The 22,331-nt window shown below is 43.1% G+C and overlaps 1 protein-coding gene across 1 annotated transcript in view; it reads right to left on the bottom strand.

Moving 5' to 3' along the window:
* The window catches only part of LOC122810614 (coenzyme Q-binding protein COQ10 homolog A, mitochondrial-like), a 241,387-nt gene that overhangs the window by 148,688 nt on the left and 70,368 nt on the right, over positions 1-22,331 (bottom strand). Inside the window, exon 4 of the mRNA XM_044082190.1 lies at positions 12,887-12,988. Within this exon, the coding sequence (XP_043938125.1) occupies positions 12,887-12,988 (102 nt within the window). The remainder of the gene's footprint in view (positions 1-12,886; positions 12,989-22,331) is intronic.

Raw genomic sequence — 22,331 nt, 5'->3', positions numbered from 1 at the left:
GGCATATAACAAATTGCATGAATAATCAATCGGAGGAGGTTAGAAAAGATTGGGAAGAGACTGGAAACACAACTTACAATAAAACAATGGGAAGATATATGTATGGCTCCAAGTATGCAATCAAGTCCGGAAGGTTTAGGATCTTTGGAGGTATAAGCACAGGTATTTTTATACCCCAGGCAAACTTCAAAGATATTTTCCTCAGGTGGACAGCAAATGCTGGAGGTGTGATGAAAGTAAAAAGTTAACTGGGAACATATGTTCTGAAAGTGCAAAGAAATGGCAAATTTTAAAAATTCTCTGCAAAGTACTCCATCATAAATAGTGGGTGAGCAAATGGCTGTAAGTAAGGAAATGATTTGTTGGAGATGTGGTGCAGGATCTGAATTACCTAGTCATAGTTATGGCCTTAAGTTTAATTCTGTTGGCTGCCAAAAAACGTAATTACTAGAAAATGAAACCCGAAGTCTAGACCAACTGTATTTGAGGTACTGAATATTACAAAAAAAGATATAAAATAACTGGAAGAGGGATCTTTAGAAAAGGGAAGAAGCAAATTACATCGAGGTAAATGGAAATTGTGGGAACAATACATGCATAATAACGTTCATGAGGAGGAGTGAGGTTTAAGGAAAGGCAAGAATTCAACTTTTTTTGTAATGTTGGGCTGATTGTACAACGCATATATTTTCTTTGCTACTTTGTGTTTAAATGGAAAAATGTTAAAAAGGTTTGTTTTCTGTTGATGTATTTTTGCCTATGTCTCAAGTGATTCATTCATTTAATAAATATGTTAAAAAAAGATCTTTTGAGTTCCACAGGAAATGATCCCAGTAATGGAGTGATATGTAATGTGATTAGTAATGTGCAGGACAAGAGGAGGGGCTGCACAGAACTTTCTATTTCACACATCAGGGATTTTAAAATACAAGTCTGAAGCGAGTTTAGTGACATGCAAAGATGCACACTGCCTGCCAAACGCTTTAAGGAGTCCATAGACATAGCTGCAAGTACTGGTCTAGAAAGGAAACCCACAGGGTGTAGAGCATGCCTTTATCAGAAAGATTCTTATCAAATTTAATAACCAAGTTAATAATATGCAAAATGAGAGGAAGGGTCTCTGCTGGTTTGAGTATTCCAACCATATCCTGTTCTTGCTTGTTGGACACCACTGTGGAAACTCAAAAGTTTACAAATCTTCCAATAATGGATGTCAACAGAAGAATGCTCTAATGATAGCAAGGATAAAGCCAAAAAAGGGTGACTCTGCCTGGTGGCTGAACATCTGCAGTATTCAATTTCCACAGCTAAAATTAGTGATTTGGCTCTTCCGAGGAAAAGGGTATGACTCGGCATTAATGCAGGTGTTCCAAAACAGCTATGCAAGGGATGCAGTCTAACATCACACTTTGTTAAATCAAGGAATGTTGCACAAATTTCATTTGAGGAATTAAATCAAAGGAATCAAACAGCAGCCCTATTCCGTCAAAGATGAATCCAGAAGTTCGTAAATGTAGAGTCCCTGATGAGTTCTTCAGAGATAAGCAGGGCCAGACAGTACTGGCCATGTAGAACAGAATCACAGGCTAACTAGATACCTCATCCTAACATATCTTCACTGTAATACAAGGTATCCAGAGAAAAAAACAGCAGAGATGGGAGTTCTGGTCCGTCAGATCTCTTTTCAATTAAGGAATCTCACTGCTTTACCAGGGAAGTTTTTACGGGCACCTTAGACCTCCTCTTCAAGGAAGCAGCAGACAAACAGTGAATCATCAAAACTTTTTTTGATAAGGTGTCTAAAGATTTTTGACAAACAGATGATGATCTATGCTCCTGGGTTTGATGCATTTTCTCATCTTCTGTCAATGGATCCCAGAGAATAACCAGTCACTGGAGTGATGCTTCTTCCTCATCTCTTCAGGTTTCCTCAAATGCCTTAAATTGAGGTCTCTCTCACTGTAGCATGGAAGGGGTTATAAAAAAAAAAAATCACACTTCTCATCAAGAATAATAATTTCCAAACAGAACAAGCATTTGGAGTGCATGTCTTGAGGAACCAACTACAGGTCAAAAAGGCACATGTAGCACAGGGCCCTCAATAAAAACTCATGAAATAACTGAAATAAGACTGACTGAATGACTGCATGAATGAATTAGAAAAGAATGCAAGATAGTTGGAATAAGAATTTTTGATGAAGCATCTACAACAGCAGCAGCTTAGGGCTATCAGAACCTTTTGCTGAGCTCTGGCCATTAACATTTGAAGAAAAGGAGCCAAGGAGGCAAGTGGCCACCCTTCCTTTTACAGGTGATCTAATATGAAGAATGCCTTTAGGAAATTGTTTAGCCTCAAATCTAGTGGCTAAACAGGGTGCTAGAAGTAGACCAGCAGAAAAAGCTAACAAGTGGGCCTTAACAGAAATATATGTCAATCAGCATTGAGCAAGTCACACAGATAAGAGAAAACCAAAGGAACATCTACTGAGAGTGGATCCAGGTTAAGAGAAAGACACCAAACACAATACCTCTTCCATTTGGATAAGTAGGATTTCCAAGTAGTGTGTTTCCTGGCTTTCTGCAAGACCCTAAGCACGTCCACAGAAAAAAAGGTGCCTATATGGAATCAAAATCCTATCACTCACAGTGTCAGTTGAAGAGTGGACAGGTGGGGATGAATGAGAGATCCTCTGTCTTGGGTGAGTATGTCCACCTTGTGAGTTAACTTGTGATGAATGCTCTTGGCTAAATGCAGAAGAGGAGGGAACCAATGCTGTCTGGGCCAAAAAGGAGTCATCAGTAAGGTTTTTGGAGCATCCTGTTTTATCAGGACTTTTGGAATGAGAGGATGGGGAAGGAAGGTATAAATAACCATCCTCTTCCTGGAAAAAGAGAGGACATCCACCTTCCAGACCACAGGACACGGGGCCCTGGCACAAAAAAAGGGGGAAGTAGTCTGTTCAGAGGGGAGGCAAACAGATCTACTTGAGGAGTACTCCATTGGTGGACAATGCCCAGAAACACATCCCTGTGCAACACCCACTCGTGGGATTAGGAGATGGACCTGCTCAGAGATTCTGCCACAATGTTCTGACCCAAGAAAATGTAAACTGCCTGAAGAGACGCTTGATACTGGATAGCTAGCTCCCACACTTGTAGTGCTAGCCTGCACAGGAGATAAAATCTTGTCCCCCCCCCCTTGCTTGACATACCACATAACATTGGTACTGTCTGTCAGTACCTTGAGGGACTCTGGAATGAAGAGAAGATAAAAAGCTTGAAAAGCCAACAGAAGTGCTCACATTTCTTTGAGATGGATGTGGTCTTTCTTTTGTTGAAGCGACCAGAGGCCCTGCACCTTTAGAGAGCCAAAGGAAGCCACCCATCCCATGTCTGAAGAGTCCAAACAGATCCTGACACGGGAGTGGGGCTTGAAAAGGAAGCCCTGGATTGACTAACAATTGGTGAATCCATTACGGACATTCCAGCTTGACTTATGGAAGAAGAGGGACTATGAAATCTAGAGGATGAGTGTGCTGAAGCCAAACTGACTTTAAAAACACTGAAGCTTTTCATGTGGAGCTTGGCTACAGGGATCAAAGGAATGGTATACAGGCCATGAAACCCAGAGCTCACAGAAATTACAGGTCTGTAAATGAGGCCAGAGGAAGAAGGGATTTAAAGAAGGCAATAAAGTTAAAGCCTTGGAAGAAGGCAAGGATGTCAGCATTGGAACAGTCTGGAACCTGCATCTCAAAAACAAATGATCCTGTTAAGGACTCAGGAAATATTTTTGGAAATTTATAGTGAACCCCAGGCTTTGCACAAGGGAGATGGCAAAATGATGCTGCATTAGAATCTCTGGAGAGGATGCCTGAAAAAAGGAGGTTGAATAAGTAGGGAAAGACCTGTAATCTTCTAAGCCTGAAAAAAACAATCACAGGAGCAAGGCATTTAGTGATTACCCTTGGAGCACTACAGAGGCAAAAGCAGAGAATTGAAAATGCCAAAAATCAGAGAAATGTAAAAACTTCCTAAAAAGGGGATGAATAGGGACATGAAAATAAGCATCCTTGAGGTCCACAAAAACTAGAAGTCAGAGGAACCAGCAGAGGAAACAAGGTCTGAAGGGACCAACATCCAAAAGTAAGGAACCCTGAGAAAGGTGTTTAAATGGGAGAGATCCAGAATGCGTCTCCAAGTGCCCTTTTTCCTGGGGACCAAGAACATTCTGGAATAAACCCTCTTTCCCCTTTGAGAAACTGGAACTTCCTGGACAGTTCCCAGAGTCAAGAGACCCTGAAGCACCTCTGGAAAAAAGGCTAATTGTTCCTGAGGGGGCTGAGGAATGCCCATGAAAGGGGGAAGATATTTTCAGACCATGTAATACCCTTGGTAAATGATGGAAAGAACCCAGGAATCTTGTGTAATCTTTAACCAAACAGGAAGAGACAGGGAAAGATGAAGAAAAGGAAGAATGTGGCTGAGAAGTACAGGATAGTCAGACAACACCTGTTTTTTCAGAAAAGGGAGACCTATGTGTGGATGTAGCTTTATCAGTAGGAGCCGGTTTTCCACCCTTTTTACTTTTGGGATGAAGGTTAGGACTGCCTACGAACAAAAGCTGGCTTATGAGGCAATTCCTTTGGAATTTAGGCACAGGAGAAACAAAAATTTGTTTCAGCTCTTGTAAGGCTTACCATTTTCCTGTAGGGACTTAAGTATGCAGAAGCAATACCAAACGAATGTTTGCTGTCCAGGGGAATGTCCATCAACTTAGTCTTAATATCATCAGGAAAAGGCTGAAGCCTAAGCCAGGAATATCCCCTCATCACAAAACATGAGCAGCAGCCCTACTAGTAGTATCTACTTAATCATAGCTGCACTTAACAGAATGGCGAGCCACCTGAGAGGAAGTTCCTAATGAGGCGAAGGCAGAAGTCTTCCCCTCAGAGTCAGAAAAGTCAGAAATAACCGGACAGGCCTGAGAAAGAACAGCCAAAATATACCTGGTCATATGGGTCTAATAACAGATTGCCCGGAAAGCAAGGGTAGCTGAGGTATACACCTTCTTACCCAGCCTTTCCATAGCCCTGCTGTCTTCATCAAAAGGAAGCAACTTTGTACAAGGCAGTAATTTCTGTGGCTTGTCAGATGCTACAGACCACAGAAGGGTCAGCAGAAGGGCACCTATAGAGAAATTTGCAATCAGGTACCTTATAAAAAGTATCAGGTTTCGGGGGGCAGATGGTTGGGAATCAGCTGCTTGAGACAAGGTAAAAAAGGCATCCAACACTGCAGCCAAAACAGGAGGGAAAGCAGAAGTTTTAGAAGAATCCATCTACAGAAGCTTGTAATACCTTTTCTGAACTTCAGAATCCTGGGCACAAACCCATTTAAAAAATTCCATCTTTCTGAAAATTGTGTCCCCAAAAGGAAATCTCCTCAAAAGGTGTGTTAGGACTAGTGTACTCCTTCTCAGGACCACAGTCTAAAGGAGAAGGAATCTGGGAAGAACAAGCAAGGGATTCCTCATCAGAATCCCCCTCCTCCTCAGGGGAATTTTGTTCCCTGGGTCTCTTAAAAGGAGTAGAAAACCAAGGGGGCTGGAACAGAGACTCCTTCAGGGGGCTTCAAGGCCATAAGGGCACTGAACAAGCCCAGAATGAAATTCTGCCAGGCACTCGGAGGACCCTTAGGAGCAGAAGAAACGTGCCTTGATTTTGAATCTTTTTGAAAGGGACGTCAGCCTTATGAAATGTATAAGGCTCAGACACCATACAAAGTACAGTTTTGTACCTACCATAAATGTAGATGTTCGAGTGCGCATACAGCTGCAGTCATCACACTTGGGTTATCCTGCCGTCAGGCGGGTCCTTGGTCAGCCGAATTCCAAAGTCTAGGTCCGGTGTCAGTTGTCGTCGCTTCTTCCCTGACGTCAGTGCGGCAGGGGTATAAAAGAGGCAGCCGACGCCATTTTCTTCAGTTTTTCTTGCCCCAGATGTCAGGTGCCCCCAGAAAGGAAGGCAATACATGATGTTATGCAAACATACATAAGTAGATAAATCAAAACAGTAGTTGCAAGCAAATACACCATAAAGGAATACCCCAAATAGGTTGTATGCTAAGGGTGTTTGTCATAAGCCCTGTTCTAAGAGGGGAAGGAGGGAGGGTAACCTGGACTGCAGCTGTATGCGCACTTGAACATCTACATTTATGGTAGGTATAAAACTGTACTATGTTCGTCGTGCATACAGCTGCAGTCATCACACTTGGGTAGAGTCCCAAAGCTAAGTAAGGGTGGCTGGTACTAAGCGGAATTTGGAGGGGCTAGAATGCCTTGCAGGACTGCTGTGGCAAAGCCCGCTCTAGATTTTGAGTATAGTGGCAGGTGGTAGTGCTTGGTGAAAGTGTGCACTGAACTCCAAGTAGCTGCTTCCAAAATGTCCTTGGTAGGGACCCCCTGAGGAAAGCTGTTGATGTAGCTGTAGCCCTGGTGGAGTGGGATCTGATGTATCCAGGCACTGATTTTTCATGAAATGAATAACAAAAGCGTATGCAGTGCTATCCATTTTGAAATAGTCTGTTTGGAAATAGCCTTTCCTTGAGCACCTGTAGCATAGGACACAGAGTTGCTCAGATTTCCTGAATGACTTTGTTCTGTCCAAGTAATAACAAAGTTGCCTGTGAATGTCCAAGGAGTGTAGTAGCCTCTCCCCTTTGTTCTGTGGATTTGGATAAAAGGTAGGTAAATGAATAGTCTGATTCAAAGCCACACTGGATACTACCTTTGGCATGAAGGTAGGGTTGGTTCATAAGGAAACCCTGTCCTGATGGAAAATGATGAATGGTTGCACAGCCATGAGAGTCTCTAGCTCCGAAACCCTGCGTGCTGAGGTAATAGCTAGAAGCAAGGCTGTTTTCCACGACAAGTATTGTAGTTCTGCTGAAGAAGCCGGTTCAAAAGGAGGCAGTATCAGCTTCTCCAATACGAAGTTGAGGTCCCAAGCTGGAGCTGGTAGTTTCCGTGGGGGTTTTATGTTTTTTGCCCCTCTGAGGAACTGCCTTAACAGAGGATGTGAGAATAAAGGAGGATCCGTATTGTATTGTGCTGAAATGGCTGAAGCATGGATCTTGATGGAAGAGAAGGAAAGGCCACTGTTTAACATCTCAGCTAGGTACTGTAAAATCTGAGGTATATTTATTACCCAAGGATTCTGGCCCTTTGCTTGATTTCAGGAACAAAATCGTTTCCATTTGGCGGAGTAGGTTTTTCTAGTAGAGGGTCTCCTGGCCTCCAAGATGACATCCTGTACCTCCTTGGAGAGGAGAGTCTGTTGGCAAATTAAGGTATTTTCCATGCAGCTAGATTTAGAGTTCTGAGCTGGCTGTGAAGGGTCTCGTAGTTGTGCTGGGACAACAGAAGAGGAACTTGAGGTAGGATCCATGGTGGTGAGTGTGACAGGCTCTTTAGGAGAGGATACCAGTGCTGTCGTGGCCAATCTGGAGCAATGAGAATCATTTGTGGCCTCTCTGCTCTGGTTTTTAATAGGACTTTGGTCAATGGAGGTAGAGGCGAGAAGGCATAGACTGTCAGTGCTGTCCAATTGAAAGAGAGTGCGTCCACTTTCCAGGCCTGTGGATGATAGGGCCTTGAGCAGAATTTTTCCAACTGGTAATTTCTGTGGGTAGCAAATAGGTCTATGTCTGGCTGTCCCCATGCTCGAGTTATCTTTGAGAAGACTTGAGGATGCAACTTCCATTCGTGTGGGTCTGTCATATTTCTGCTTAAGTTGTCTGCCAGCGTGTTTTCCTTCCCTGGCAGGAATTGTGCCTGTAGTTGAAGTTGTAATTCCAATGCTGTGTTCCACAGGGTCATAGCTTGCCTGCGCAGGGGGTATGAATGCGTTCCTCCCTGTTTGTTTATGTACCACATGACTGTGGTGTTCTCTGTCCTTATTAATAGCTGGCCCGGATGCAGTAGGTCCTTGAAGGTCATAAGAGCATTTTGCACAGCTAGCATCTCCTTTTGGTTGATGTGTAGGTGCATCTGTTTTTGGGACCATTTTCCCTGGATGCACTGATCTGCCATGTGTGCTCCCCAGGCGTAGTCTGAGGCGTATGTTGTGATGATTTGACTTGCTTGTGGTATACAGAAAGAGAGACCCGTGTTTCTTTGGCATGCTTGAGCCCACCACAAAAATTCCTTTTGAAGGCATGGAATGAGTGGTAAAATTGTTTCCAAGCTGTGGCTGTGTTGAGACCATAAGTTTTTGAGGTACCATTGTAGTTTCCTCATATGCAGCTTTGCAAAGGGTATTAGTAGAATGCAAGATGCCATGAACCCCAGAGCCTGCAGGATTTTCCTTGCAGTTAGCCTGGTTAAAGTGGCAATTTTGTTAAAGTATTGAGACAGTTGCCCTTGTTTGTCTGGCGTGAGGTAAGCCATCTGGGCCTTTGTATTTAAGCTGGCACCCAGGAAAATTATATGTTGAGAGGGTATTAGTTTTGATTTCTTTTTGTTCACTGTGTACCCCAGGCAGTTTAACAGTTTTATTACAAACGCCAGATGCTGCAATAGAATGTCCTTGCTGTCCGCTTGGATCAGGCAGTCGTCCAGATATGGGTAGATTTGTATTTCTCATTGTCTGCAGAAAGCAATTACTGATGCCAGGCATTTCGTGAACACTCTGGGCGCAGTAGATAAGCCAAAGGGCAATGCAGAGAATTGATAATGGGTTGAACCTGCAAGAAATCTGAGGTATCTTGTGCAATCTTGTCTGATAGGGACATGCAGGTATGCCTCCTTGAGGTCCAACGTTACCAGCCAAGACTCCTTACCCAGCATGGGAAGAAGCTGCTGTAATGTGAGCATCTTGAATTTTGGTACCTCTAGATATGTGTTTAGAATAGATAGGTCTATGATGGGTCTCCAATCTTTGTCCTTCCTTGGAACCAGAAATAGTCTTGAATAAAAACCTTGACCTTGTTCTTTTGTAGGTACCTCTTGAATTGCTTTCATATCCATGAGAGCGGAAATTTGTTTTTGTGCCTCTGCCCATTGATTTTGTGGCAGGTTTGGCATGCCTCACATTTTTGGAAGGGTGTGAAAGTGGAACCTGTAGCCTCTGTCTATAATATCCAGAATCCATTTGTCCTTTGTAACAATGTGCCAGTTTTTTTAAAATAAGGCCAGTTTTCCGCCCAAAGGTGCTGCCATTATAGCTTTGTTTGGCAGGCATAGGGGAAAAGTCATTGCGTCTGTTTTCTAAATGACTGTGGCCTATCTTCTCCACCTCTTGGGGCTGGTGCTTGCCACTGTCTAGCTCTGTAAGATCCATGAGGTTGTCCTCTACCCCTTGGGCGTCTGTATCTACCCCTTTGGGGTTTGTCCGTGGCTGGAAAGGACCAATTTTTTGAAGTCCAATTTCTGCTGAACCGTGGAGGCTGCACCTGCAAGAAATCTTTAACTGTTTGCATAGATTTTGCTTTTTCCTCCATTTTCTTTAGTACCTCCTCAGCTTTAACACCGAACAATACATCTTTTTGTAGTGGTGCATCTAATAACTTTGCTTTGACATGATCTGGTAAGGTTTGCTCTTTGAGCCAAGCGTGTCTACGTATGACAGACCCCGTGACAGCAGCTCTACACGAGGCCTCTAAAGCATCAAAACCACACTGTAAGGTACGTTTCCCCACTTGTTCTGCTCCATGTAACAAATCATGAAACTCTTTCAAATCTGGTTGTTCTGTTTGTGTCATTGTGCTTTTCAGCTGAGAGAGCAAGAACTGCTGGTACTTTAACATATGAAATTGACAGTTTAATGCCCTCATGGTTAAAGTGGCTGATGCATACACCTTTTTCCCCCACCTTTCTAATGCTCTGGAATCTCTCTCTGAAGGTAAAGGGTTTCTAGCAGTAGAGGCCTTAATCCCCTTGGGACCCTGGGAAATAGTTTCTGGGTCAGCAGAAGGGCTTTTATAAAGGAACTGGTGAGAATCAGGAACCCGGTAATATCTGTCTGGTTTAACAGGGGCAGGAGGTAAAGAGTTTGGATTAAGACTGGCTTCTGCGTACACATCATCCAAAATATCTAAGACAGGAGGAATAGCCAGGGGCCTATGCTGGGGAAGCAGCAGAAATTCCCTGAGCCTTTTCTTGGAATCTGAGTAATCTTGGCCTTCCCAGTGGAAGTGCTCTCTCAATGTATGTAGAGCTTCCCCAAAAGAGTAGTCCTCAGGGGGGGAGACCGAGGGAATAGACTCCTCAGCATCAGAGTCTTCAAATGGGGAATAGGCGTAATCCTGGTCCTCAGAAAGGTCTGAGGTAATAGAAGCCTGGTCTGAGGAAGGGTGGTCTTCCTCCAACCTGGGTCTTTTGTCTGAGGGGGGCTGAGAACCCCTGATGAGTGTAATCAAATCCTCAGCCATTTTAAGCATCTGTTTTTTAGGCATGGGGCCTTGAGAGGGGGTCTGAGGACCCTGCTTTTTAATTTTCATTGGAGCTTTAGATTTAGTGAACGATTTAATAGAGAAGGTGGTAGGCCTGAAAACGCCTTCAGAAATGGCAGGCCTTGCTAAACTTTCCGTTTCTCCGCCAAGAGTGGCGTCGGTATCTGTAGTGGGAATGGAGACCGAGGAACCTGCGACCTCGGGTACTGAAGTCGCCGGTAAAATAATTTCATCAGTAGTCAGGGGCTGCGTAGGCACCTCGCTGAGAACCTGAGAACTGGTAGTCGGCCTTAGCGTGATCTCAGTACTCGGTGCAGGCCTCGGATGACTGTCTTTATCCTTGCGTTTTTTGCCTAAAACTGGCGTCTGTGTATCCGACGACATGATATAATTAAATTTTTTGCCAAAATAATGAAGGGCGAACTCCGCCCGGCGCTTGATAGTGTGCTTGTTAAACCTAGCACAAAAACGGCAGGCCGAGACTTCGTGGTCTGGCCCTAAGCAAGGTATACGGCAAGAGTGAAAATCCTTATGCCGTATTTGCTTCCCACAAGAAATGCAATTATTAACTTTGTCCGACATCGGTCTGAGGCAAGAAAAGTTTCCCCAACGGGGTACTTGGCTTTAAAGAAGACTTCGGCTGAAATACTTTTCGTAATGCGAACTGCTTCTGCTTCGGGCACCGCGCGGCAAGAAAAACTGAAGAAAATGGTGTCAGCTGCCTCTTTTATACCCCTGCCGCACTGACGTCAGGGAAGAAGCGACGACAACCGACGCCGGACCTAGACTTTGGAATTCGGCCGACCGAGGACCCACCTGACGGCAGGATAACCCAAGTGTGATGACTGCAGCTGTATGCACAATGATCATCACTCTAAAACCTCCTCCCTAACCACAATCTGAGGAATACCCCTAGGCTCTTAGGTAATCATCAGCTGTGGTTCTCTCTGAACATCCATAGAGAATGCTTGCAAAGCCTCCAGAGACATGCGTGATGTCAGATCTATGTCGCCCTCCAAAGTGGTTGCAATAGAAGTGTTCAACAAAAGGGCTGGGCAATCCTCCAGGCTTTCGCTAGCCTCAAGAGAGACATCTGGCAGAGGCGGCACAGCTGAACAATCAGACCAAGCTTTCTTGGCCTTTTTCTTTGCAGACATCTTTGCCTCATAGTGGGAATTTCCTTCCATAATGTCTTTCACTGAAAGTTTTTAAGACATCAGTTCTCTAAATATATGGCCAGAGAGAAAGCCAACTATGGAGAGTCTTTGGGATGAAAGTCTGACAAATAGAACAGGACGTATGGTCGTGGGAAGCACTGAGACAAAACACTGCTTGTGATTATCTTTATGGGGAATCTGTCTCCCACACAGACATTTACCCTTTCTGGATGACATGAACCATACAAGCAACAAAACAAAAGGAAAAAGATAACAGCAAAAAACTCCAATGGGTCACTTATCTGAAAAATGGCTCGGTGAACCAGCAAACAAAGCGAGTGTTCAGACAGATCAAAGATGACGTTTGGACTGGCAGCAAAGAAGTTCTGAGAATGGTACATCTAGACATCACTTTTATGCCCCACACTGTACACTGGGAGCATACATGCGGCATACAATGTACTCTTAGCAACCTAAAGGCTTTGGTATACTAGCGAGATGTTGGGCAGCCCTTGGCAGGGGATCCCTATTGTAATGAATACTGCAACAGTGAAATGGAAGAACATCAGCAACAGGTGCCATAGTACTTAGAATATCTGGCTACACCTCTGAGCTCAGTAAACACAACCTTATATTAATCTCTTAAATGCTTGCAAATCAATATCTGCATTCTTTCACGGTTCTAGAGGGAGGCTCCGCTCAGACCACAATTTGCATTTTCGACTTTTTAGCATACTGATGCAACAAATTGCATTTTATAGTTAAACTGTGGTTTCTTTTATCATATCCCACGGTATATTTTCAGAAAAAAAAGTTCACTTTGTTACACACACCATTCAGAGCAACTACGTTACAATATGAAAGGAGAGACACAGAGAGAGAGAGAAAAAAAAAATCACATCCTTAAATCAGTTTTCTCCATCTGGGCATCACTCCTGCCACTATAATACTAATTCACAAATATAGAAAAAAATAACTTTATAAAATATTTATTAACTTGCAAGAATAATCTATAACATTACTGTTAATTTAACTTGCCTACAGCATTGACAAAAAACCACTAAATGTACCTCAAAACTAACTCAGTAAATACTGACTGCTTGAAGTAACAACCACTTTATTATCATGAAACGCTTGATCATCAATAAAATAGGAATCCTTTCGGCAACAGCTGCTGCTTTTCATAAAAAAGAGAAGTTAGTGTAAACGGTTAACTCTTTAATAGGGAACGTTACCAGGGATAAGCAAAGACTAAAAAAAAAAAAAATAAAACTTACAGAAAAATCAACAGTACATGTACGTGGATAACCAGGAATACCAGGACTGAAGCGCCAACTTGTTTCCAAATGGTTGAAAAGTTTTCCATCAGTACAAACTGCCTATAAAACAAAGAAGAGGTGGTGAAGTACTGAGTGCAAAACCTGAAGTGTACCCGTTTGTATAAACTAGTAACACTTTTTAAACTTTATAATAATTTTTATAACAGTCACTAAAGACTGTACTGTAATGTGGTGGTGAGTTATCCCTTAAATAATGCAGCCCTGTTGCGCAACAGATGCAGATTTTTGGCAGCAACTGCAGAAAAAACATTTACATACTGTGCATCATAAAGAAGTTGTAAGTTCAGGCAGCTGAATGAAGCAAGCAATTTATAAGCAGTAAGACAGGTGAAGCTGGGATTTAGAATTTGCTGTCCCAATCACATACAAATGCAAGAAAATTTAAGAGGGACTATTCCGAAAGTAAAGTAGTACACTTGTGTAAGAACTTAGCATAACGGTAGATGTCCTGCTAATAATGTAGTATTCCAAACAAATGGGCTATCACTGCTGATGCAAGGTGAAATACAGAATATACTGCAGTTAACTATATCCAAATGGGATGATACACACAATAGAAAATGAATCAGAAGACAGAAAAGCGTTAACAAACATCAGGAGACAAACAATTTAACAACAATCATCATCAGGAGACAGAAACAATAACAAACATCAGGAGACAGAAACTCAAACATCCGGACCCGGAAACACTAATAACAAACATCAGGAGACAAACGCTTTAATACATTTTTAAATGTTTATGCATGGTTTATGTATATTTTAATATGTAATTAATCTTTTGTAATTACTGGTTGGCCATGTCACATGTTTTAATTCAAATTAGTATAAATTCAAATAAATTGCTTGAACACTTAAGAAGGAAACATCCCGAAAGCTTTGTTGTTCGTTACTAAAACGTTTCTGCCTCCTTATCACTTGCTGATGTCAGGACAGGTTACCAAAGCTTAACCCCCCCTAGATCGTACATCTGACATGTAACCTCAGCACGTAAGTGTAGGGGTATAGAGGCAGACGTATGAGCATAGATCCTCAGACCATCTTCAAACCAGCAGCCTGAATACTGCCAAGAGTGACTGGTCAAATAGAAGAAGCCAAGTATGAAGTGGTAAGAAGCCCCCTCATTCCTAGAGTCTTGTGTACATGACAGAAAGAGAGAGAAGATGGCAACAAACTCAGAAGGGAAAGGATGGTGGGAAAGAATACTGCAACAGTGATCAGTAGGACAGCTACCATTATGTTAAATTCTCACAAAACTGTACTGTCCTGACTGAAATCACTGTTGCAGTATTACAAACAAATGGGCAATTCCCAGAGTGTAAGTGAAGGTAAGGGGGAATGGCTAGTTGACACAGGAACTGTCCAAGAGGCCAGAAAGGACTAACCTAGCAAAGGCAACTCTGGACTTTGAAAAGGCATCAATCTTGTAGTGCTTAGTGAAACTGTGTACAGAAGACAACGTGGCAGCTTCCAATTTGTAGAAAGTCATGGATGATGCCACTGCCCTGGTAGAATGAGTTCAAGGACAAGGTTTTGCCATGTAAAGAGAAACAAAAGGAGACCGATAAAGATCCAGCTTGCAAAAGGTTTGTTTGGATAATGGTTGGCCCAGCCTTGAATTCAAGAATGAGACAAACAACTGATCAGACTTACAAATAGGTTTGATCTTGTCTAAATAAAACCTCAACTGTCTGTGAACATAGTGTGTGTAGGAGTCTTTCCACTGGCTCTGTGAATTGGGGAAGAAAGCAGGTAGATTGATGGCCTGATTGAGAGACTGCTCATTCACTTACTTTTGAGATGAAGAAGGGGTTGGTCAGGTCTGTCCCATCTTTGTGAAAACTAAGACAGACAGGAATGGCCACGAGTGTCCAACTCTCAGACTCTCCTTGCTGAAGAGAAAGCCAGAAGCAGAATAGATTGCCAGATGCAAAGTTTGAGATTGCTGGGACTGCTAGTTCCAAGGGAGGCACAGTGAGCTTTTCCAGCACAGAGTTGAGGTCCTTGGGGGGGGGGGGGGTAGTACAGGCTTCCTTGGTGGTCTAACGTGCAGAACACCTTTCAAGAATTGTTAGACCTCAGGTCTGGATACAATAGGATGGCGCAGGGGCTGACAGGTTGGCTTTGATTGACAAGTAGGCCAGACCTGACTCCATGACCTCACACAGGTATTTTAGGGTAGAAAATACCTCCTAATTTGTTTGGGGTCCTAGTTATTCCTATGGTACCAGAAGGAAAATCTCTTCCATTTGGTTACATATGATTTTTGAGTGGTGGGTCTCCTTGCTTCCTGGAGAACCTTAATTACATCATCTGAAAACTGGTGCCTGAAAAGAATCCGAAACCCATCATCCACAAGCTTAGGTTTAGGGATGACAGGTTGGGATGTAGTAATGAACTCTTCTGCTGAGTGATGAGATGGATCCACCCTGTGTTGTAATTTGCAGTACTCACCTTTGACTAGATGAAACAGAAGAGGGATCCAATGCTGTCTGGGCCAAAAAGGAGTGACTACTAAGAGTTTTTTTTTTTATTTTTTATCTTTAGCAGAACTCTTTAAAGAGGTGGGGGGTAAGAAACACAGGAATTTATTTTTTTCACTGAAAAGAGAAAGCGCCTGTTCTCCAGGCAGAGGGTCAAGGGTTCCTGGTACAAAAGACAGGGAGTGGTTTGTTGCTCTCTGAGGCAAAAAGATCTATCCTAGGTGTCACCCAATGGTGAAGGATGCCCAGGAAGACTAGTCTGTTCAGGGTCCATTTCCAAGGGTCTTCCAAACCCTGCTTAATATGTCTGCCAACACACTGTTATGTGATGGGATGTATATGGCAAGTAGGGACATGCTTTTCTAGGTGGCAAGCTCCCAGGCCTTCTGTATTGGTCTGCACAGTTGGTGTGTTCTGTTGCCTCCTTGCTTACTTACCACATGACTGTTGTGCTGTCTGAATACTCAAAGAAGATCTGGTTTCCAGATATGTGGGAACACCTGAAAAGCTTGGATGAGGGCCCCCATGTCTTTCAGACTGACGTGTTCCCATTAGGATTTTGGTTGCCATCTGCCCAAGACTCTGTGGGTATTGGTTCAGGCCCTCCAGGCATTATCCATGCCAACTATGTACATCTCCTAAACTGGACTGGTTGTGAGGAAAGTCCTGGGTTGAGTTTCAGCTGATCCTTCCAACATGAAAGCGCCTTCTTGAGACAATGAACGAGGGGAATCACAGTGTCGACATGATGAGAATGTTGGGACCAGACTGTTTTCAAGTACCACTAAATTTTCCTTATATGCAGTCTGGCTACATGTAGCATTGGAATGGTGGTTGCCATAAGTTCCAGAACTCTTGGAATTTCCCTGGATGAGCATTGATCAAGGAATGAAAGGCTGTGAAAATAAGCTGTAAGATTCTGCACTTTATCCTGAGGCAAGTCAGCCTGCATCTTTCTGGTGTCCAGTCTGCAGCCCAAGAACATTAGGGTCCCTGGGTGGGCTGGAGGGAGGTTTTATATCTGACAATGAACCTCAAATGCAAGAGGAGTCTGAGGGTGAACTGGAGATGCTGCAGCAAGATCTGTGGCAAAGCAGTAAAGTGAAAGTGAGAGGAGTCAGTACAGAACCTGGAGGAATATCCTGCAAGAGGGGGAGAAGTGGTATATGGGAGGTAGGCATCCTTTAGATCCAGGGATATTAGGCATGCATAAGGAAGTATGAAAGGCAGTAGTGTGTGCAGGGAAAGCATTCTGAAGGTTGGCACTTTTAAGATGGTGTTTAGCAGAGTGAGAGTGAAAGAAAGAGACTCAGAATGGGTCTGCACTGCCCTTTTCTTGGAACCAGGAAGAGTATGGAATAAAAACAAACTTCCTAGGAATTTTATAAGCAATGGTTCTATACTGTCTTGTGCCTGCAATTCTTGGAGTATGGGTGGCAGAATATGGACTGGGCTGTGTGGATGGGGTATGCCTTTCAGAGGGAATGTTTTTTCCTGGCCATGGCATAACCCTTTTTTATAATGGAAAGCACCCAGTGGCCTGTGGTGATCTTTTCCCAACTTGAGATTGACTGAGTAAGCCTTTTGGAGAAGGGAAGGACAAGATCGAAAGGTGGAGGGGTGCTGATTTGTGGATAATCTCAGATTTTTTTTCCCAAAGGGAGGCCTCTCAGATGCGAGACCCCCTCGCCCCCTCTGTGTTTTTTCTCTGGGACTCTCTTTCTCCAAGCCTTACTGAATGAGTCTGTAGTCCCTTCTAACAAAAAAAGTGGGCTTTACTGGTTAATTCTACTGGTATCTGGGCATACAGGTTAACAGAATCTGTCTGCAGCCTTTCATTGTTTTGCCCTGCTCTTGTACTGCTTTAAATAAGTAGGCAAAAACTTGTCTAAAGGAGAAACGAGAAGTTTGGCTTTGAAGTCTTCTGGCATGGGCTGAATGCTTAACCATGCGTAATTGCAAATAACACAGCCAGTGGCAGCTGCTTTAGAAGGGAGGCCTAAAGCATTTTAACTACATTTTATACTGTACCTAGCTACATCAGTAGCCTGATTAAGTAAGGACATTTGTTGTTTGGAATCTGGCCCCTCTGAATCCACCACTACCTTATTTAAGGAGTTTAGTTTGTCCAAGAGAACGCAGTCATCTGTGTCTGATAATAGCTCTGAATGCCACAGTAGATGAGGTATAACCCCCCACCTACCCATAGCCCTACTGTCTGTCCAAAGGAAAGGCACTGGAGTCGAGGAGACATTTTGAAGGTTTATCAGAAGGGAGCTATACCGCAGAGGGATCTACCACAGGCTTCTTTTACAAGAACTTAAGTTCATCAGGAACTTTATAAAATCTTTCATGATCAGGAGGCTGCAAATCACAGGTAGCTGAGGAAGAATGGAAAGCATCCAAGAAACCCTCCAAAACTGCAGGGACAGGTGAAGAGGCTGGAGTTCCCATTCAAAGAGGTTGTAATATCTTTACTAGACCTCTGTAATCTGTCTAGACTTCTACTCATGAAGTTTCATTATGTTTATAATTGCCTCTCCAAATGAAGTTTCTTCAACAGGATATATTCATAGGTTCATAGGTTCATACTAGGCTATCTGCCCTAGGGCATTTATAAGCCTAGCCAGAGTATGTTTGGCTTTCGCCACCCATTTTAAATTAATTTTGCTATGCCCTTTTTCGAGGTTAGTATACTGTGCCTCTGTCTAACAGTGACACAGAAGTGATACCCGGGGTAAACCTACGATCTCCCATCCACTCATCAAGATTCCTCTTGAAAAGAGTCAATGAGGGACTCTGCCTAACCTGGACTGGGATTTTATTCCAGAGTGAAGGGAGCCTCTGGGTTATGAATCTGTCCCTCCAGCATGTCCTATTTATTTCAGTGCTGAGGTTCAAGTCTCGAGCGTGTAGCTCGATGGGATTTGGATTTTTTGAGGTGCAGCATGTCCCTTAATTCCGGGTTGGACATGGCCTTATAGGTCAGGCACAGGTCACCTCTGAGCAGGCGGTATGCCACTGAGTAGAGCTGGAGTTTCTTTAACCGGGCAGCATATGGCATCTGTTTGAGCCCTTTGATCCTCTTGGTGAGGTACTTTTGGGGTCTTTCCAGTTGCTGCAGGTGTTTGGTAAGGTACATCCCAAAAGGGGCATTGTACTCAATTATGGGCTTGATGAGGGATGAGTAAAGAGGCACGATGACCTCCCCTAATCTAGATGTGAATCCCTTCATGATTAGGTGGGCTATATAAAATGTTTTTCTAACCACTTTGGCCACGTGGTTGTCAAATGAGAGATTGCTATCAACTTGGGTCCCCAGGTCCCCAATTACTTCTTCTGTACTTAATGGATTACCACCTATGTGGTAATTTGTGGGCACTTTGTTTTTGCCAAAGGGGATGACTATACACTTTTTGGCATTTAGCTTGAGGCCATGGCTCTGGCACCAGTTGTCTGTTTCTATGAGGCCCTTTTGGAGGATGCTTGTGTCGGCTGGACAGTTAAAATGTAGTCGCCTTCAATAGAAGGGATTTGGCCAGGGAAGTGTATTTCAGAGGAGTGTGTCAGAGAATGATCAAAGTTAGAGGAATCTTTCTCTTAAGGAAAAGATGAATCCACAGTAATTTTGGGTGGTGTGGGAGGAGGATAGAGGGACAAAAAACTAAGAATGTTTCAGGGCCATAATGGCCTTGAAAAAGGTCCATCCACTCCTTCCCCTTTGATGGGGAGGAGAAGAGACATGCTTCATATTTTGTAGATTCTTCTCTGGTGCAATGTCTGCCAGAACTAAGAGGGGTGGTTCAGACCACTGAAGTAACTCAATTAACTTACCGGGGATCTCTTCCATAACTAGAATCTGTGGGACGCCTTCCTGACCCTCTGAAATGATGATCCACTGTTCACCCTTCTCTGTGGTAGTAGTTTCCTCAGGTATGAGGCCCCCCGACACCATACTGACCTCCAGATGCATCCCGACAGAGGGCATCAGAGGTGGAATAAGGACGTACTGCTGGATCTGGAACCTCAGCAGGTGCATCAGAATCTGAAAAAGTAGACACAGTATCCAAAAAGGGCCTTTTGATTTTTTTCTTGAGGGGTGGAGATGCATCTGGGGAAGCAAAATCCAGCACCTTGGAGTGGATGGAACACTTCAAAGTTTCCAAGAAACTGTTGCACAAAGCCAGACGGCATCAAAGGATTGACAGATGGAACAGACTTTGTGGTCATGTTCCACTCCTAGACAGAAAAGACACTGGGTATGCAGACATTTGTATGCGATTTGCATAATGCACTCACACTTACCCCTCCTAGATGACATCTAATACAGTAGCATAACAATTTACCTAAAGGAAGGGTCCTCAACGGGGCACATATAAGTTTTTAAAAAAAGCTATGGTACGAACAACAAAACAACGATCAGTCCAACAGACAAGTGACCATTGTTCGGGCTGTCAGTGAGATAATCTGAGGATCTACACTCAATATGTCTATATACCCCTATGCTTATGAAGTCATACAGCAGATGTACAACCTATGAAAGTTAAGCTTTGGTACCTTGGCTGGATGTCAGCAGTGAAAACACATTTTGTTTTGAATACTGCAACACTGACTTCGGTCAGGGCGTGCATACAAATTAAAAGGCCAGAACAACATGTCCCACATGGACTGAAGAAAAGTCCAGTCACTGCACTCATACTAAGAGGTGACCTGTGTCTGGCGCATAAGGCATCCTCCAACCCAGTACTGATGTATTTACTGCATATCAGCAAGTCAGTCTAGAGATCTTAACCTCTTCTGCAACATCAACAGAACAGTTTGAAGGTACAGGTACACCTCAGAGAGGATACAGAGGTTCTGGAACAGACTCCCCAGCCATATAAAACAAAGTTCACCCCTGTCCATATTCAAGCACATTTTGGATCTATGGATGGAAATCAGAAAATTTACCCCAAGACTTCCCCTTAACTACTAATGGACAGAGGCAGTTCCTAAATGCTTCATCCCATACATGGGTCTCCTCAAATTATCTACAGCACAATTCCAGTTATTCCCATTAGGGGTAATGTACAATTATCGACCATGGGATGGGCAAGGCCAATCTCTAACGAAATGGAATAGGTTAATTCAAGCTCAAAAAGGGAAACTGGTTAGGCTTAAAATGGCCTGCAAGGGAAGCTAGTCTAGTACTAACCTATGAACTTATAAATGCATGTGAATGCCAAGTAATAAAAATGCAGGAAATCATATTACACTTCCCTGCAGCTTTCCATACAGCTAAAACTGTTGAATGTCTGTGAAGCAATCAGCTTGGGATGCTGCTACAAAAAGTTATATACTCACCATAACCATGCATGTGTACTGTCCATCTTCATTCATCCTCAACTAATAAGTCTCGGATCCTGTTCGGCCGCTTTCTCTAGATTCATGAATACAACTCTTGAGCTTTTCCTTTTATCCATAATGTCCCACTAGCCTACAACACCTCAGATCAAGTTCACTGCCCCAAGTAATAATGGTTTATAATGTACAGAATCAATAGAGCAGAAACAGTAGAGCTAAAACTGGAGCTCAAGCAAGGAACAAATGGTTCCCAAAAATACCCCTTGGGTATTCTCCAAGAAGAAAGGAAAGGAGATTAGCAGGGTGATAAGCTGAGGAAGAATGAAAACAGACAACATAAATTGATCATTTAAGTCCATAATTTTGTATCTTATGCTGTTCATTTTCATTCTTTCTTTAACTAATGGGACTTATTCCCCAGCTAGAAGGTCCTTGGGAGGTATTCACAGTAGGATATTTTGGAGTACTGCAGAACCAAAACCAGCTGTCTTCCTGGAAATCAAATGCCACTTCTTCAGCTTTTGCTCAAGAGAATCAATAGATGACATTTGTGCGGGTGCAACTTGGTCCAGTGCTCATACCTTTATTGCTCATTACAAGTTGGATTTGCACTAGGGGGCTTCAGTAAAGACAAACATCTCCATTTACTGACAAAAGATATGCAATCACCCAACCATCTAGCTAAAGTCATCTTGAAAACTGCCATGCCCAATCTTTTATGTGAAAAGGATACAAACAACTGGTCAGATTTCCTGAAAGCTTTAGTCCAATGAAGATAAAACTCAAAGTTGTCTGTGCACAGCCAAAAGATGCAGTATCTATCCAAGTTTGTTGGAAAATTTTGGGAAGAAAATTGGAAGGTTAATGTTTGACTTGGAAACCACCTTATGTGGTATATATAAAGATGGACTGGTACACAAGGAAACCCAATCCTTATGAAAAATCAAATATGGAGACTTGGCACGCACAGCCTGGAGTTCAGATACTCATACATCTGATGTAATAGCAGCTGGGAAAAAAAGTCTTCCAGGACAAAAATTTAAGGTCTGACTTGGCTGAAGGTTCAAATGGACTTTCAGTCAGACTTTGAAGTAAGACAGTTATATCCCATGGAGGAGTAGGATCCTTGACTAGGGGCCTAAGTAAAAATGTGCCTTTCAGAAAAAGACCTGCACAACCTAGAAGCCCAAGAAGAGTGATTTTCACTTGAATGAAAATTGGAAATAGCAGCCAACTCAATTTTAATAGCTGAGAAACTAGCCCCTTCACTGAACAGGGATGCTAAAAATTCTAGGACAATGGATATTGGGGCAGAAAAAAGGTCTAAAATCTCACTGGAGGGCACAAAAAAAAATCTCTTCCACTTACTCTTGTACATTTTTCTAGTAGAAGCCTTTTGAGAAGACGAGAGAATATGCCGGACTGGGAAGGAAAGGCTGGGCTGTCACACCATCATTGGAAATGGAGAATCAGTGTGGTTAACTTGAGGCCTGTTAAGTCCAGATCGGTCACTCCTGTCAGATTAGACTGGAGATCTGGACTGGAGTCCAGTATCCAGG

The sequence above is a fragment of the Protopterus annectens genome, chromosome 9.part0 (assembly GCF_019279795.1).
Source record: "Protopterus annectens isolate FY-2018-M chromosome 9.part0, PAN1.0, whole genome shotgun sequence".
Classification (NCBI taxonomy): Eukaryota; Metazoa; Chordata; order Ceratodontiformes; family Protopteridae; genus Protopterus; species Protopterus annectens.
Note: the sequence above shows the minus strand (reverse complement) of the source record. Positions and strands in the feature narration are given on the sequence as shown.